This window comes from Gymnodraco acuticeps, unplaced genomic scaffold (assembly GCF_902827175.1).
Source record: "Gymnodraco acuticeps unplaced genomic scaffold, fGymAcu1.1, whole genome shotgun sequence".
Classification (NCBI taxonomy): Eukaryota; Metazoa; Chordata; class Actinopteri; order Perciformes; family Bathydraconidae; genus Gymnodraco; species Gymnodraco acuticeps.
Window position 1 is genome coordinate 156912 of NW_022992202.1, and position 18888 is coordinate 175799.

The 18888-nt window shown below is 42.7% G+C and overlaps 2 protein-coding genes across 2 annotated transcripts in view; one reads left to right on the forward strand and one right to left on the reverse strand.

Moving 5' to 3' along the window:
- Nucleotides 1-1488: 1488 nt before the first annotated feature.
- tada2b (transcriptional adaptor 2B) lies at nt 1489-9535 on the reverse strand. The gene is made up of 2 exons (XM_034205597.1): nt 8987-9535; nt 1489-5271 (listed from the first exon to the last, which is right to left on the reverse strand). The coding sequence occupies exons 1-2, from the start codon at nt 9254-9256 to the stop codon at nt 4066-4068; spliced, it is 1476 nt and encodes a 491-aa protein (XP_034061488.1). The 5' UTR covers nt 9257-9535; the 3' UTR covers nt 1489-4065.
- The window catches only part of ccdc96 (coiled-coil domain containing 96), a 30693-nt gene continuing 20871 nt past the window's right edge, over nt 9067-18888 (forward strand). The window contains exon 1 of the mRNA XM_034205596.1: nt 9067-10176. Coding sequence (XP_034061487.1) covers nt 9358-10176 — 819 coding nt within the window. The 5' untranslated portion in view covers nt 9067-9357. The remainder of the gene's footprint in view (nt 10177-18888) is intronic.

Below are 18888 nucleotides of genomic sequence, written 5' to 3' on the forward strand. Positions count from 1 at the left end.
TAGATTTTTAAATTCAAATTTCTTTAAGGAAAATATATTAATTAACTACTATTTCTACTGCAGGTTGCAAACGATCACATCACTTTACCATTCATATTACACACTAGCTTATCAATTACTTGTGTGTGCTTGCTTTCCCTTGCAGATCTTCTCAAACCGGGGCTGTTGTTTTGAGACTGCCTCTCTCAGTTCATTCTCAATGTTCCGCTTTGATCTGTATTTCGTTTTGATGGCAGCAACAGCAGAAAAAGCCTATCTCACACAAGTAATGTTGCAAAAGGCAGCAGTATGCCCACAGCTCTCTGGCCAATGAGATATTTTCGAGCAGTGTTTGTTTACAATTGAATAATATTAATAACAATACATAGGTGCACTTTAAAAACAACGTCATCTCAAGGTGCTTCACAAAGCTAAAAGGAGAAAATAATAAAATTAAAAAAATCTTCCCGCGACCCCCCTGCAGTACCTCCGCGACCCACCAGGGGTCGCGCCCCACAGTTTGAAAACCACTGATCTAGATGATAGGAAAGGAGCTTTGAAAAACTTCCTTTATTAACCTCCTTTAGCTTAGGAAAACACTACGAAATGAAAGGAGAAGATGCTGCCCCACAATGCCTTGCGGCCGCAACATTTACCGTGACACAGCATTCGGCCGTTCACGGAAACAACCGATAAATGATATCATGACATTTACGGTGCTTATTAACCATTTTACAACGTATGTGGTAACTTGCCAAAGTGCTTTGTTTTGAACGTTCAACACTATAATAATCATAAGGAGAAATATGAACGTTACTTTTTTACTGAAATTATCAAATAAAGTCAACATTTCATAGTGTTTACTGAGCTGTGTGGGGTTTCTTAAAATATGTTTTAATGGTGATATGCACAGTGATAGATATTAAGGACTAACATGTTTATAATAAATACATTTGTATTTATTTTAAGATCTTTTCATATCATACTTATTGGGATTATTGTGGATTAATACGTGTGGACCGGAGGGTGACAAGCATAAATGTCACTTTACTTTATTTATTTCAATTCCAACCTTGGTCATGAAGAATATATGTTTCTCTGTTGTCAACGTCCATACAACAGCACCATAAGAGCACGGTGCAAAGTGATGCGTTTACAGTAGTCCGCCGTTCTTATTATACATCCATTTAGTCCGCTGTATAGAAAACTGTAGTTTCCCCACAGCAGACGCACATTTATGATGTCCGCTGGCGCATCATAAATACGTCGGATAGTGTAAATGCAGTCGGATTCTCAAAGTACAGCAGTCTCTTTTCCTAAGTCCTTTTGAATTCTCCTATCAACTATTCCTTAACACCGTGACATTTCACACAGAGGTCAAGGAATAGTGGATAGGAAAAGACGAGAGGAGCTGATTTTTGGACAATTCGACTGCAACCCGGAAATTATATTATAGGCAGCGCAGCTGCATGTCACCATTATGCCTAAATCTCCAGAAAATGCTTCATCTCTAATCAAAAATTATTTTTACTTTATTACAAATCTATGAACATTACCATGACACAAAATACTGTACATTTCACATGTGGGTAATTATATTTGTTTCCCAATTTATATTACAAATGTAAAAATAATGCAAAATCCCCCTTACAAAAACTATTAACCCATTGGAAAAATATAATTGCCACTATTTTAGGACCTTTTTGAACATTTGGGTGCACATGCAGAAAGATTTACTGTCAAAATCTGAAGATAACTAATATTCATACAAATGAGAAGCATCAATTCTACAGGATTGGAGTTTGGTGTATAGGCTGAAATGTAGCCTTTTTTTTATCTGTGGTTCAGATGACATTTTGGCACTTGGAGCTGACATCTGACCTGAACTTTTTTAATTGTTTTTTAACAATGCCATTATAGTCACACATTCCCCTCAGCTTCAACACAACAAGTCTTGCCTGTTGTACAATCAGCATCTTCAATAAACCTAAACAGTTGACTAATACATCAAACTCCAGTCCGAAATGTTAGCCATGGGTTAATATGCAACGCAATGGGAACAGAAAAATATGAATGTAAATTAGATTCATTATATGTTATATACAAATTATGTTGGAAATATGGATTTTCGTATTATAAGCATTTCTCAAAATTGTCAACTACTAAGACCCAGAGTTATGCAACAAAACACATGCATAATCACCTGATGATGTGTTACTTAACAATACAAAGTAAGGCTTACAATATAAAGTATTCTAGTTATTTAATCAAATTCAATGAAAACACAAAACTTAGTCTGCCTCTTAATACTTTCCATTGTCCTATTGTCTCTTGCAGATTAATTGTTCATTATTATATATAAATGTTTACTCCTTAAAAAAAGGTTTGGTGGCATAGTTTTTAGGAAATGACTCAAATGGGAAGAAATGCACTTGTCTGGCGTATTATCAGCCATTTAGTAGTCTAGCGAGTGTTAATGTATGTGGGATTGAGTCAAAATGACAGTGTGTGTGTTCACGGTAATGAAGAAACACACCACCCAGTTCAACAGCGTGGGTCATAGATGTGCTTCATATTGAACATATTGGCAAACAGGATATATAATAAGAGAAATATAAAATATCACCAGATTTATCTCTGAAATACAACCTTACGTTGATTAAAATGGTACATGGTGTGGAGCACAACATTGATGAAATATGACAAAGCATGACTGTTGACCATAACAGAATATTAACACCCTCGACTCAAGTTCTACAGTGAAGAGGGAGCATTTACTTTTTAAACACCACAAAAAAAGCAAAGCTACTTTTGCTGCAATGTATACAGCTAAGAACTAATGCTACTCATGAATAGCATTTCCCCTAAAAAAGACAGTTACCACCTGGGAATGTGATGCTGTCGTCCACAGGGCTTAGGTGATTTTGATGTAAGGACCTTTTGAAATTAACTTGAGGCATACTGCAGTTCCTGCTAGTTGAAAAATATAAAGATGTGTACTATTAAATTGCCTTGCCTTAACACTTGCTTAACTAAATTCTAATTAGGCATTTTAGTATCATTGTAAAATGCCCTTTCACGTTAAGCTGCCTGTATTATATTATGTTGACAGTAGAAGATTTAAAGCTGTGCTAAGCTGCACTCATTTCTGTAAAAGTAAAGTTTTTGATTGGCCAAAAAAAAGAAAAGAAAAAAGGTCTTCCTCCATAGTAATTTCAGGTGAAACACTGACATCAATTAATAAAAATTAAAGCCTGACAGCATTTTGACGCCTGTTCTCTCTGGTTGACAGATTGTGCAATGTACTCTAAATGATCTTTGGCATTTATTTCTTGTTGCTCATTGGCTGACGAATGGGCCACTACTGATATATCATCAGATCTATCCATCTAGCTCGATGTCAACCTACATTGTGATTGCCTTCAGGCAGAAGAAAGTGCTCAGCCAAAAAGAAACATGATGACTGTTCAACCCTGCTGCTTCTTTTCCTTTCCCAATTAGTCAGTGAGAAGAAGAACATTCAGAAGATTGATTGTTTGCTGAAGTTGCATGAAAAAAATCTAGAAAATGAAGGCCATAACATTTTATAAGATGTAAACGGCAGCTCTAGTTAGGAAGTCCTGCCTTACCTACTAACAAAGTTAACTTAATTTATTTTGAGGCAAATCCTGAAAAACATCTACCACCAAAAATAGTGATTATTCACCCAACAATTATGACTCAAACTTTTCCATGTCGATTTTTGGATTTTAAATCTAACAATCATCCTCTTGCAACAGCATTTCAACATCTCTGGAGCTATGTTATACTTGTTAGCTTTGTAGTTTTCATTCATGTAGTAAAAATGTGGACACAAAATACTTTAAACCCAAAGTGTTGTTTTTCAGCCCCTTACCAAATCTAAAAATAGAGGCTTATTTTCTTTTTAGCCCTCGTATGAAAATATATATTTGTTTTTCTCCAGTGGGGCATCTTCTTTCTTTGTAATGTACATATCCACAATGTCACCTCTGAAAAATGCCAGTAGTTGCCTACAGAGCTTTTAGCGAATCATAAACGTATTATTTCCTGACCAAAGATGGATCGCTAAGAGGCATCTCTGGATATCCAGCCACTTTCTGTTAAAAAGGTGAGAATACGCTTCTTGAGGACCTTGTCCAAGTAGCTGGGCAGCCGGCTCTTGGCCGGGATACCTTGCCTTTTCTGCAGGTGATCTTTGATGATGATGGTTTTGACAGTCAGGTAACGTGCTGGATTGAGGTTCAGAGAGTTACAAAGCACCTTCTCCCTGTCTGACAGCAGCTCGAAGCCTGTCAGATTCTCGATGGCGGCAAATTCACCATCTTTGCCTTCTTCCTTAATCCCACAACCAACCCCCAACCCTCCAGCTATGCCGCCTCCCCCTCCAGCTCCTCCCCCAAGTCCAATCCCAGAGCCAAGCCCGCCCCCTCCTCCGCTTCCCCGTTTGGAGATGACCATGCTTTTGTTTTCCTTGCGTTTCTCCCGTTTGTGGCGCGCTGCTTCATATTCAGCAGACTCTTCCAGGCGGGCGATGCCATTGCGCCGGTAGCGCTGCAGCTCACGCACCTTTGCTCTTAGCACACGTTCTTTATGCATATTCTCAAAGAAGTCTTCAAATTCCCGATTAGCCATGAACTGACAGAGCCCCCGCAGTCTGACCCGCTGCTCCTTCTCTTCCTTTGGGATCTTTCTTTTGGGCGTACTGGAAACAGGGCCTGATCCTACTGCCGTTGTGGAACCTGATCCAATTGTGCCACTGCCAACTGCTACCCCCCCTACCCCAACAGCAGTACCTATGACTCCCAGCACTCCTGGTTTCTCCTTGTCCTTCTTGTCTCTGCCCAGGAACGCAGGCACCAGGTTGTAGTCTCTTGCGATGTTCTTACGTCGTTGGCGTTCTCTAAGCTTGCGCACATACATATCCACATGTGCACGTTTCATTTCAATTTCCACATCCTCGTCGTCGTAGTTCACAGACAGCCCGCTAATGAGCTTCTCTGCGTCCTGGTCATATTCAATCTCATAGTCGTCACGTAGTGGCATGTAGCCCAGCTGCTGCTGGTCTGCAAGGTTGATATCCAGCGGCGGGAGAGGAGTGGTAAGGCTAGGCGACAGCGGCCCCCCGCTGGGACAGGTGTGGTCCGTCACCCGGTTGGGAATGTTCTCAGGGATGCAGGCCTTACCTAGGTTTCCGTGGATGTACATGGTGACATAGTGTTCCATGACTTCCTGAGGAGTTCGTGATGCTCCGACGTGAGCTGCCATGTCCTCCTGGAAGACAACACAAACGTCATTAATATATATTTTTAATTATTAGTTAGACTGCAAGTTGACCAACAATTCCCACAAATGTCTTTAACATTTTAAGGGGTTGGTAATTTAATGAAAATGAGCAAGTAGGTTTTCAGGAAACAATTGTGTTATTTATTGGCAACATTATAGGGAAAAAACTGTATTCAGTTTACTTACTAGTATTATTTACAGTATATATAAGTAATTAGGGATGCACGATATTGGTTTTTTGAAACCGATACCGATAACTTCCTGCTTCTCAAGACCGATACCGATAACCGATAATAATATAATATATATATATATTAAATGTACCTGTAGTTTTTACACACCTGGTGGTAAAAAAAAGACTAGTAGTGAGCAAATAACATGAGCATTACTACTATGAACAAAACAAATCCAAGAACAGTTTTGACTCGTCAAGCGCCATCATTTCTATGATGAAGTTAGAGATAGTTTTAGCCCTGGGGTCGTCTCTGGCAAACTTCTTGCCTTTTTTAAAAGCCTCGTCGATAGGTAAAAGCCTTTGCCTTTGCAGCTGGCTTTGGATTCGCCGCTAGTTTAGCAGCGCAGGCGTCTTCGTACGCTTTTAACACACCATCGTAGCGATGTTTCAGGTGACAAATCAGGTTGGAAGTATTATAGCTCGTTGCCTTTTTCCCTCCTCGTGGAACTTCTGCATTGCATTTGTTAATACAAATAGCAAGCGAACTATCTAACTCTGAAACTTTGAAATAGTCCCATACTATCGGCGACATGTTTGTTTACTGTCCTGGCTTCACGGCCGCACACCATTTACGTCACAGCCAGGCATGAGTTAGGGAGCGCTGGATTTGTGAAAAACTCCCCTCTTCCTAAACCACTAATAACACAGTACTGGCAAAACGGGAGGAGCCGAGTGAAACACAAGCGTCCCTCATCCGAATCCACCCACACTGCAGTATTTATTTTTTATTTTTTTACCCAAAAAATATATTGTATATTATCGGGGCTATTAATACTGTTATCGGGTTTATCGGGATGACGTCATAATTCCTAATATCGGACCGATAATTATCGTGCACCACTATAAGTAATGTAACCAAATTAGTATTTAACTCATTGAACAGCAACTCTTCAGAAGAACATGCTAATGCAAAAATTGGTCAACATGCAATAATACAATTCAACATATGTAACAGATAAAGTTTGCAGTTACAGAGGCACTATAACTTAAATAGTAAAGCTTTGAAACTTTAAGCAGAGTTGTGCAGCTCTATTTATTGACCTTTCAAAAGCGTTTGACACCGTCGATCATCACATTTTAAAGCAGAAGCTAGCCAGTATAGGCATATCCAGCCATGCAGTGGGGTGGTTTGTAAACTACCTCTCTGAAAGGTCCCAATGTGTTCACTTTGATGGGCTGTCTTCTGAGTGGTTAAACATTGCAAATGGTGTTCCCCAAGGTTCTGTTTTAGGTCCACTATTATTCTCTATATATATCAACAGTTTAGGTGAAAATGTGGATGAAGCTACTTTACATTTTTATGCGGACGATACCGTGATGTACTGTGTAGGTCCCTCCATTTACAAGCTGTTTTTAACATTATTCAGACTCAGCTCTCTGAACTAAAGCTTCTTTTAAATGTTGATAAAACCAAGGTAATGCTCTTCTCTAAAGCTAAAAAGACACCAGAACCTGTTTTAGATATTGTTACTATGCAAGGAATAAAACTTGAAGTGGTTACCTGTTACAAATACCTTGGTATCTGGCTTGATGACTGTCTCACTTTTAAACTTCATGTCAATAACCTGCTTAAAAAGCTGAGGGTTAGGCTAGGTTTCTTCTACAGGAACAAGTCCTGTTTCTCGCTTGAGGCCAGGAAAAGGCTCTGTGACCTTTTGACCTGTGCTGGACTATGGTGATCTGATGTATATGAATGCACCTGCCCATTGCCTGGTCAAGTTAGATGCTGCGTATCACAGCGCACTGAGATGTGTGACAAACTGTAAAGCATTAACCCATCACTGTACCCTGTATGCAAGGGCTGGTTTGCTTTCACTAACTGTACGGAGGCTCAGTCACTGGTACCTTTTTATATACAAAGCCATGTTAGGGAAACTTCCATCCTACATCTGCTCCCTGATCTCACGGAAAATTGTAAGTGGCTACTGCCTGAGATCGAATGCTGTGGTTTTATTAGATGTGCCAGCTGCTAGGACTGTCTTAGGGAAGACAGCTTTTAGATGCGCAGCTCCTCTGTCTTGGAATAGTCTGCAAATTAAATGGAAACTGAACAATCTGGTGCCACTAAATGTTTTTAAAGCTCGGTTGGATGCTAGTCAATCGGAAGCTATTGGTACCTGTTTATGTGGATAATTATGTAAATGATGCTGTATGATGTCCTTTTGTTGTTCTATTTTTATGTTTCATGTGGAACTACTTGAGCAGGTCTCCCTTGAAAAAGAGATCAATGGGGATTTATCTGTATAAATAAAGATTTGAAATGAAATGAAAAAGGTATACTTTAATTTAAGCCTATTGGTATCTTTAACATTTGTTATGGGATGTATTGTATTTCATTATGGCATAATTTAAAAGCTTGAATTGTAACCTTCAAGCAAGGTATATTTTGTTTTTAGTTAATGCTTGATAATTATATTTATGGTGTATTTTTTGTGCATTTTAAGGATTTTTTGCTGCATATTTAGTTTTTCCTTTCTGTTCTGCTCTCGGAACTTTCCAGAGCAGTAGTCCACTCAAGTTACTAAGTGTGTACAAGAATTGTGTGCCATATTACATTGTTATTTCCATTACCTTTTATGTTTTTTGCATTTTGACTAAGCAATACAATAAGTAATATGTTGCTCTACCTAGAATTGCAATGTTTTAGTTACTAAAACAATTATTTTCCAAACTAATTAAAAAATATACTTTTGAAATAATATAAATCAATAAAAGGGATAGTGGTGGTCTAATGGATAGTGAGGTGGGCTGAAAATTGGAAGGTTGTGAGTTCAAATCCCGCCTGGAACACCACCACTAGTGTGCCCTTGAGTAAGGCACTTAGCCCATAGTTACTCCAGGGAGAATGTCCCTGTAATCGGTCATTGTAAGTCGCTTTGGATAAAAGCGTCAGCTAAAAAAATGAAAAATGAAATGTAATAATAATAAAAGACGCCATTCATAAAGTTAAGCATTAGTCAAATTTAAATTGATTTAAATTTGACTAATTTAAATCAATTAGTCAAAATTGAATGAATGAAAGGAGCAAACAATTACAAACTACTGTAGCAACCATAGCAGATTAATGTAGGTCATAGTTTAGTTAAGTTAGATAAAGATTAAGTTTAGTAAGAGCTTCTACATTTCCTTTTCTTTACCCCTGGCGAACACGTTGATTATTTTGACATCATTTGACATCTGTAAAGTCACAATGCTCTCATAGTTTTGGTAACGTATTACTCGTTAGCTTATTCGCTTTATTAATAAGTTCAAAATTATATTTAAAACATTTAAGTGGGAATGTAAATTCCTGAGTATTAAATGCTCAGTCGTCCAACGTTTACTACAGTAGCCCAAGAAAATAAGGTAATTAAATAACCCTAATATTACTGCTACTAGCCAATGTTCTAAGTAGGCTCATTTAAACACAGCTAGTGTAGGAGTGTATGGTGTAGACAAATAAGTCAAGTAACTTAAAAAGTGATGTACCCAGTTTCCAAACCCATACTGCTCGATAGCATCGAGGAGCGACTGCTCTTCCCTGCTGGTCCATCCTCCCTCTGCCTCGGGACCCCAGAGAGAGAACCGACCGCCGTCGACCTGCTGGTAGCCATGCCATCTCCGATGATTACCGATTTCTGCGCCCGCCGAGAAGCACTCCGGGCACAGCTCGATATCGGGACAGTCAGTGCAGCGAAGCCGCAGGTTTGTAACATCTGCAAGGCAGTTAACGCAGTACTTTTTCCCCAGGTCGGCCATGTTGCCTGGCTCCTGCTTCTTGTTGTTGGAGGCAGAAGAGCGCGCATGCGCACTGCGATCATTGCCGCGCGACCTACTCACATCCTGCTCTGTTAATATTCATGAGCAGAGGTCAGAGCGCCTCCGATTGGCTCCCGACACCAGTCTCCAGGACAACTAAAACAAAACGAACAGTTTCATTCATTACAGACGTGCACAAGCCCTCGAGCTATACACACATTCAATTATTTTTGGGGAGATTTTATTATATTCTATTTCTATTGAAAATGGAGGGCAAGACAGACAATGAGGTAAAGTACGATTTCGGCGCGTCAGCAGATTCCTCGAATGTGGAGAACACTTCTTATATTAGTGTAAATGGAAATGAAAGAGAAGACGTCCCAGCTACAATGGCTGCCTCTGATCATGATGAAGAAAACGGTGTCGCTGGAGAGCCCCCTACTGAAGCTACCCCTGAGCCATACGAGAAAAAAGGAAAAGAGCTCAATGTAGTCAATGAACAGGAAAAGTCTCAAAAGGAGAGTGTAGTTTTTGAAATAAACAGCCATGATGAAGATGGAGCTCCCAGGTTGCCTCTTGAGGCCCTGGAGAGACAGAACACCACACTAAAAGAAAATAAGGCTGGGGGAGAGCAATCCTGTTCTGAAGACCTCAGCTCTGAAGAGTGCATGTGTGAGGACAGAGATACAACCAGCCAGCGCTGCAGCCTTTTGCAGGGGAAGTTGGCTGAGTTCTTCCACAAGAAGGCCAGAGATGACTCCCAGGTGGACGTGGTGATACAGGTTTCAAAGGAGCTGCAGGAGTATGAGAAGTACATAACCATCCTGACTGACCTGAAACAGCAGCTTACCACTAATACAGAGACATCTCAGAAGCAAGCAGAGGAGCTGAGGTTCATTTCCCTAGAGAAGCTGGACAAGGTTTGTCGCACTGTCAGGGGATCTGCATGTTGTGCTAAAACGTTGCCTTTAATAGTTGTATCATTTCCAAGTTTAACATGTTGGAAATGTTTTGTTAAAATAGATAGTAAGGCATTATTAAACATAAAAAAAACTATAAAAGAAATGTTACATGTTCTGTGACCAACGCAATGCAGCAAATGGTAGCATAACACTTCAGAGTTTGAAAGCTAAAGTGAGTTTTGAGAGATTTTTTGATTGGGGAGGAAAGTTCCAGAGGGAGCGGGAGGCTGCAGCGAAGGCCCTGTCACCCCAGATCAGGGGCGGACTGGCCATTGGGAATACCGGGAGTTTCCCCGGTGGGCCGGTGCTGTGTGTGGGCCGGAGGACCAACAAAAAATAAAAAAATAATGTAGAAAAAAAAATCCTAAATCCTACCGGCTCACATTTGTAAGTGTTCCAGCCCAGCCCAGCCCAGTGAGGTGTGGCCCACTGGGCTGGGCTGGGCCGTTGTGATAGGTTACCTTTGTTCTATCTATCAGTTTCAATGGGTTGGCAGGGAAACGGGGTTCAGGGGGAGTGGCTGTACCCGTAGGATAGAAAAGGGGGAAGTGACGTCTGACTCAGAGGTCGCGCGGCTGTGGAGAAGAACGTGTTGCCCACATTCTGTTACTGAGTTTAGGCTAGTTAGCTAGCAGGTTTATTGTTTTGGGTGCGGTCACTTTTGCCTCCACTTGCTGTTCAAATATATGTTGAAAGAAAAAGTAAATCTGTTTACAGTTCTGTTTTATATGGGTGTTAAGAAGAAGAAGAAGAAGAAGAAGAAGAAGAAGAAGAAGAAGAAGAAGAAGAAGAAGAAGAAGAATTGGGAGGGTTTCAACCCTCTTTAATGGTCTCACATGCAGAGCACACAGCACACACAGTGAAATGTGTTCTCTGCTTTTAACCCATCCTAGTACCAGGAGTCTAGTACTAGGAGCAGTGGGCAGCTATTGTACAGCGCCCGGGGAGCAATGGGAGTGAGGGGGGAAGGGGTATGTCCGGTGCCTTGCTCAAGGGCACCACGGCAGGGCAGGAGGTGAACTGGGACCTCTCCAAGTAGAAGTCCACACTTCAAATGTAGGACTGGTCGGGGACTTGAACCGGCGACCCTACGGCTCACAGTCCAAGCCCCTACTGACTGCCATAGATTTAGTCCCTAATTTTGCTTGCCCCCGGACCCCCCTAGAGGAGGTGAGGTCCACCCCTTGTTAAATTGTCTCACCCACATTGAAGATGCTTCCTACGCCCATGTTTTATTTCATGTGTCAAGTCAGGCAAATTGGGTCAAAATGTTATTGCATCAATGATCTGTTAACATTAAAATCACTAAATATATGCCGTATCTATTTTTGCTCTAGGCAACTCAAGGGCTCAGGTAATGCGATTGTCACGAATTGTCCAAAATAACATTACATGCATAGGGTTTTTTGTAAAGTAACATACTTTCGGCGGCGGCCGGCCGATACATGCCGCGCATTAAGTGTGCCTGTCTGTCAATTAATCCCCGGGCCACTTTTTCCCCCCAGTCCGCCCCTGCCCCAGATCCAAAGGGAGGGGGGGCTGCGGCGAAGGCCCTGTCCCCCGGTCCGGAGCTTTGTCCTGATGGGCTGTAGTAGGTTAGCTTCAGCAGACCTGAGGCGACGGGTTGGGGTGTGTGGTTGGATGAGGTTGTCACTACCCGATCCGTCCCCCTGCCCGATCGGTACCGCGCATGTGCGAGATGGTCCGCCATATTGGACAACTCCGGACGGCAACCCAAGATGGACACTTGACACAGTGGCTTTTAGCAAAGCTCAAAAAGAAAACTCGAGAGGGATGAGTTATTGTTATTACAACGTGACTTCACTATTATTTAACAACTCTTTTTATTGGGTTCTTTTATTTGGGGTTAAGTACATTGTCAGAATAAGTGAGGAATGAATTTAACTTCTGTTAGACAGCTATATGCCATACATTTTTGCATACATTCACAGTAAATATTTATTCAGTATGATAGCTGTCTAACAGAAGTTAAATTCATTCCTCACTTATTCTGACAATGTACTTACACCAAATAAAAGAACCCAATAAAAAGAGTTGTTAAATAATAGTGAAGTCACGTTGTAATAACAATAACTCATCCCTCTCGAGTTTTCTTTTTTAGCTTTGCTAAAAGCCACTGTGTCAAGTGTCCATCTTGGGTTGCCGTCCGGAGTTCTATTTCGTCCCTACTGACCGCCAGAGGCGGTGCTTTAAGCACTGGGTTGCGTTCCGATAATCCAAAAATCAGCTCCTAAATTCTAACCCGGGTTGCATTCCAATAGTCCATTTAGCGTAGGAACCTTCCTAACCAAGTGAAATGACCCGGAAGTACGTCAGTGGCAGCCATGTTAAGTGCCGTTCCAATTCTCCAAATGAAAGGAAAGGAGGTTTCAAACTTCCTTTATAACCTTTATAACCTCCTTTAGCTTAGTTACGGTGCTTATTAAGCATTTTAAAACGTATGTGGTAAGTTGCCAAAGTGCTTTGTTTTGAACGTTCATCAGTATTATAATCAAAAAGAGAAATATGAACGTTAGTTTTTACTGAAATTATGAAATAAAGTCAACATTTCACAGTCTTTACTGAGCTGTGGGGTTTGTTCAACTTTTAAAAGATGTTTGAATGGTGATATACACAGTGATAGATGTGAAGGACTAACGTTTATAATAAATACATCTGTATTGATTTTAAGATATTTTCATAGTTCATACAATCATATGTATTGGGATCATTTGTATTAATGTGGACCGGAGGGAGAGGGTGAGGAGCATAAGTTTCACTTTCCTTTTTTATTTCAATTCCAACTTTGGTCATGAAGAATATGTTTCTCTGTTGTCCACGTTCATAAAGCATAAAGCAACAGCATCAGAGCACGGTGCAGAGTCTCTAGATGAGTTTACAGTAGTCCCTCCTTCTTATTAAACATCCATGTTGTAGTCCGCTGTATAGAAAACTGTAGTTTCCATAGTTTCCCCACAGCAGCAGACGCACATTCATGACGTCCGCTGGCACATCATAAACACGTCGGATAGTGAAAGTGCATTCGGATTCTCTAAAGTACCGCAGTCTCTTCTCCTACGTCCTTTTGAATTCTCCTATCCACTATCCCTTAACCCCGTGACGTTTCACTCAGAGGTCAAGGAATAGGAGATAGGGTTAGAATTTAGGAGCTGATTTTTGGATTATCGGAACGCAACCCCTATCTCCTATTCCTTGACCTCTGAGTGAAACGTCACGGGGTTAAGGGATAGTGGATAGGAGAATTCAAAAGGACTTAGGAGAAGAGACCGCGGTACTTTAGAGAATCCGAATGCACTTTCACTATCCGACGTGTTTATGATGCGCCAGCGGACGTCATGAATGTGCGTCTGCTGCTGTGGGGAAACTATGGAAACTACAGTTTTCTATACAGCGGACTACAACATGGATGTTTAATAAGAACGAGGGACTACTGTAAACTCATCTAGAGACTCTGCACCGTGCTCTGATGCTGTTGCTTTATGCTTTATGAACGTGGACAACAGAGAAACATATTCTTCATGACCAAAGTTGGAATTGAAATAAAAAAGGAAAGTGAAACTTATGCTCGTCACCCTCTCCCTCCGGTCCACATTAATACAAATGATCCCAATACGTATGATTGTATGAACTATTAAAAGATCTTAAAATCAATACTGTATTTATTATAAACGTTAGTCCTTAACATCTATCAGTGTGTATATCACCATTCAAACATCTTTTAAAAGTTGAACAAACCCCACACAGCTCAGTAAAGACTGTGAGATGTTGACTTTATTTGATCATTTCAGTAAAAACTAACGTTCATATTTCTCTCTTTGATTATAATACTGATGAACGTTCAGAAAAAAGCACTTTGGCAACTTACCACATACGTTTTAAAATGCTTAATAAGCACCGTAACTTTCATGATATCATTTCTCGGTCATAATCGGTTGTTTCCGTGAACGGCCGACTGTTGTGATGGCAAATGCTGCGGCTGCAATGCATTGTGGGGCAGCATTTTCTCCTCTCCTTTCGGTTAGGGAGGTCCAGTGGTTCCTAAGCTAAAGGAGGTTATAAGGAAGTTTGAAACCAGCTTTCCTTTCATTTGGAGAATTGGAACGGCACTTATCATGGCTGCCAGTGACGTACTTCCGGGTCATTCACTCCGTTAGGAAGGTTCCTAAGCTAAATGGACTATTGGAATGCAACCCTGGATATGTCCATCGCGCGCATGCGCAGCTCGAGTACCAATAACAACAAAGTCACCTGTGACCCACGTGACACCGGCTATATCAGCCGGTGTCGTCAGAGGATCTGTTCCTTTCATCTTCTCGTGTGCGAGGGTACCGTGGCTACATTTTTGTAGCCTACAGCGTTCAGGTTTGAACGTTTGATCTGAGGGATTGCTCTGCAAGCAGCTGACCGCGTGCAGCTTCGTGACTGACAGTCGGAGCTACGGGTCGTTAACGCGTCCTCCAGGAGCTGTGGCCGGCTGTGCGCTGTGCAGAGCCTCGACAGACAGGTTGGGGTCAGCTTGTTGCTGGTGATGGCTGTGTCCCCGCACCCTCTCCCAGCCAAGTTGTCCTGATTGCTGTCTTATTTTTTGTTTGGCTTAGACTTTCTGGTGACGACAGTGTTCCCGCTTCCTCTCCCATAAAGTTGCCCTTATGCTCTTTTGAAAGTTCTGCTTGTGGCGTTGTGCCCGAACTATCATTAGAATTTGAGTCCCAGCTTTGGCTGTGTCCCTCATTCAATTTAGTATGGAAAGCCCAGAGTGTCATATTTTAAACCCGTTTTTCGTTTAGATGCAGAGAGTAAGGTAAGTACTTTCTATTTCTTAGAAGCTATTATCTGGTCTTAACATTTGTGTTCTGACTTGGTCGCTTGATTGTTAGCAGCAGCCGCTTGGCTAACACCTTGTTGTTAAGCTTAACTATTAACTCAGCCGGTGAGGGCAGTGCTCCCGCTCCCGGTAACATAGGGTTTGGTTGCAGTAGCGCTAGATCGTTGTATTACTGCTCCTAGTACTAGACTCCTAGCACTAGGATGATATGCAGAGAACATCTTCACTGCGGGTGCTGTGTGCTCTGCATGTGCGGTTACTACTGTAACTAGGGTTGCCAACTTCCAGAAATGGAGAAACGGGACACATGCATGAGTCCCCCACCCCGTGCGCGCGAAGATTTTCGGATTTCTGGCGGATTTAGTTACTTTTTTTATTACTTTATTAAGGGTTAGGGTTATGTTATTTAATTATTTTGGGGGAGCCAGCCCCTAGAGTTCGAAAATGTTTTTGGGGGTCAAATCCCCCAAAACCCTCAAAATGTCAAAGTTGCTGCATGTGAGGTAGGCCTATAATATCAGTGTATCACACAGTGTGATACACTGATGTTACCTCACATGCAGCAACTTTGTCTTGTTCTGCAGTTGAACTGCCGAAGAATTTAGTTATATTTGATGCACCTTTATTTTGTGTTGCTCGCTTGTGCATTTCTGTGCCAGCATGCTGTTTCAGGTCGTTTTCTCCACCGTGACCTATTGAAAACCCCCTTCGACACAAGGTGCAGAAGACCCGAGACAGATCTCCACTAACGTGCTTTACCCAACTGTGTTTTTCTTCCCACTGTTTGTTGTAAGACACAATTATTTTCTTTTTAGAAGGGCCAGGGCCCAGAACCACATCCTTTCTCTCTTCTCCTCTTTCATTATCACCTCCTCCACCGGCAGCGCTCATTTTCCCACACGACTGAACAGGCCATGGGAGCCTGCCTGCAGACCTCCACTCTCAGGACAGTTCCGGTGCAGGCTGCCAGTGGAGGTGTCCTGCGAGTGGAGGTCTGCACCGGAACTGTCCTGAGAGTGGAGGTCTGCAGGCAGACCCCTCTCGAACACGCTTCTATGCCACACAAACAGTGATGCGGCGCCCGCGGCCCAGCGGAGAAAATCTCACACACACACGTGCGAGCATTGTGCCTGCCCTGTCAACTGAGCGGTCCTAGCGCCCTTCTCATAGAGCACACAAACACACAGGCACGCAGCCAGACACACTGCATTGTGCGCAAACAGAAACATATTTTTTATTTTTCCCTTTACACGGGAGTCCGGGACAAACAAAGTCCCGTACGGGACACGCCCCTTTTGGCTCAAATACGGGACGTCCCGGCTAATACGGGACGGTTGGCAACCCTAACTGTAACCATGGCCTACGGTTCTATGCGGGCTGTTCTCTTTCTTAGAAGCTAATTATCTGGTCTTAACATTGTGTTCTGACTTGGTTGCTTGATTGTTAGCAGCAGCCGCTTGGCTAACACCTTGCATGTACTGTTAAGCTTCATTATTTAACTCAGCCGGTGAGGGCAGTGCTCTCGCTCCCGCTCCCGCTCCCGGTAAACGCATGGTATGGTTGCAGTAGCGCTATATCGTTGTATTTACTGCTCCTAGTACTAGACTCCTAGCACTAGGACGATATGCAGAGAACAATCTTCACTGTGTGTGCTGTGTGCTCTGCATGTGTGGCCATTAAGGAGGATTTCATCCTCCCAATATTATATTATCTAGTGGGCAGCCTTTTGGCTGACACTTTTAGGTAACTACGGCTCTATGCTGTGTACTGGCCATAGTTACTACTGTAACTACGGTTTTAAGCCGTAAGTACTGGCCATAGTTACTACTGTAACTACGGTTCCAAGCCGTGCAAGTACTGGCCATAGTCAATACCGTAAACGGCTCTATGCTGTGTAAGTACTGGTCATAGTTACTACTGTAACTACGGTTCCAAGCCGTGCAAGTACTGGCCATAGTCAATACCGTAAACGGCTCTATGCTGTGTAAGTACTGGTCATAGTTACTACTGTAACTACGGTTCTAAGCCATGTAAGTACTGGCCATAGTTACTACTGTAACTACGGTTCCAAGCCGTGCAAGTACTGGCCAGAGTTACTACTGTAACTACGGCTCTATGCTGTGTAGGTTCTGGCCATAGTTACGACTGTAACTACGGTTCTAAGCCGTGTATGTACTGGCCATAGTTACTACTGTAACTACGGTTATATGCCGTGTGAGCACTGGCCATGGTTACTGCTGTAACTACGGCTCTGTGCTCAGGCCCGGTTCTACGGGGGTGCACAAGGGTGCATTGCACCCTCAGTTGAGTCGTTATGCACCCTCATTTGAAAAATGAAAAGTGAAAAAAAAAAAGGGAAAAATATTAAATATGTATTATGATAATATTAATAAGAATTTAGTTGAAATAAAATAAATTGTAATTGTGGTTAAATAACATTGTCTGCTGCATTTAGTTGGTCCATGTAAACAGTAGGTAACGTTATTATGTCAGGTGCGCGTGACCTGTGCCGCTGCGCGTTCGTCATCTGCAAGGTGCTTACACAGCAGTCAGTGATGGACATCAGAAAATGGTTCAAACAACCAGCCCTAATCACCAGCAGTAATACTGCATCTACTGCAGGTAATAACAGTTCAGATCATGGGGACATTACGTTACCCGCGGCCACTGTCGTGGACACTAACGCCCGACTTGCCCGGCTTTGCCCGGCTCGCCCACGGAGGCGGAGCAGCCGCAGCCGTCTTCGTTGCCCCAAACACCGCCTGTACAGTGGGGTAAGGCGCTCATTTTGCAGCTCATGGTTTCAAAACAGAGATTGGCTGGAATATTCATGTCAAAAAGATGCCATCTTCTGCTATATGCATGTAGACATTTCGGTTCAAGTAAGTCAGATGCCTTCACCACAACTGGCTACAACAACTGGCGCCATGCTCTTATAGGCTATACGTGATAAGGGACTGGGAAGGCACGAATCAAGCAAAGAGCACATAGATCTACAGTATAGATCTCTTCATTTTGCTCTCAAAGTGCACCAGATTGATGTTTTTAACTTCAATATTTAAAAAACAAATCTTCTCGGGGGAGCATGCCCCCGGACCCCCCTAGAGGATGTGAGGCCCCTCCTAGAGGAGATGAGGCCCCTCCTAGAGGAGATGAGGACCCCCCCTAGGTCCACTCCCCACTTATAAAAATAGCACTTTACCCCTGCACCCTCTCTAATCTCAGATGCACCCTTAGTCATTTTGTTCTGGAACCGGGCCTGTCTGTGCTGTTCTCTACTTTAGAAGCTAGTTATCTGGTCTTAAACATGTGTGTTATTTGACTTGATCTCGCTTGATCGTTAGCAGCTCCCGCTCCCTCTACCGGTAATGCGGATGTAGCTACATCCCTTCTTCTGTTCGGTGAGTAGTAGCACCGCTCTACTCTTCCCGTTCAGCAGGTAGCTGGTGAAGGCTGTGTTCCCGCACCCGCTCCCGGTTACGCTGCATCTGGCATTAGTCTCTAACTCAACCAGTGAAGGCAGTTCTCGCCCCCGCTCCTGGTAGACGCCAAACTGCCTCATTTTTCCGTTAAGCAGGTAGCCGGTGAAGGCTGTGTTCCCGCACCCGCTCCCGGTTACGCTGCATCTGGCATTCGTCTCTAACTCAACCAGTGAGGCAGTGTCCTCGGCCCCCGTTCCTGGTAACGCCAAACTGCCTTGTTTTCAGGTAAGCAGGTAGCTGGTGAGGCTGTTTCCCGCACCCGCTCCCGGTTACGCTTGCATCTGGCATTCGTCTCTAACTCAACCCAGTGAAGGCAGTGTTCTCGCCCCCGCTCCTGGTAGA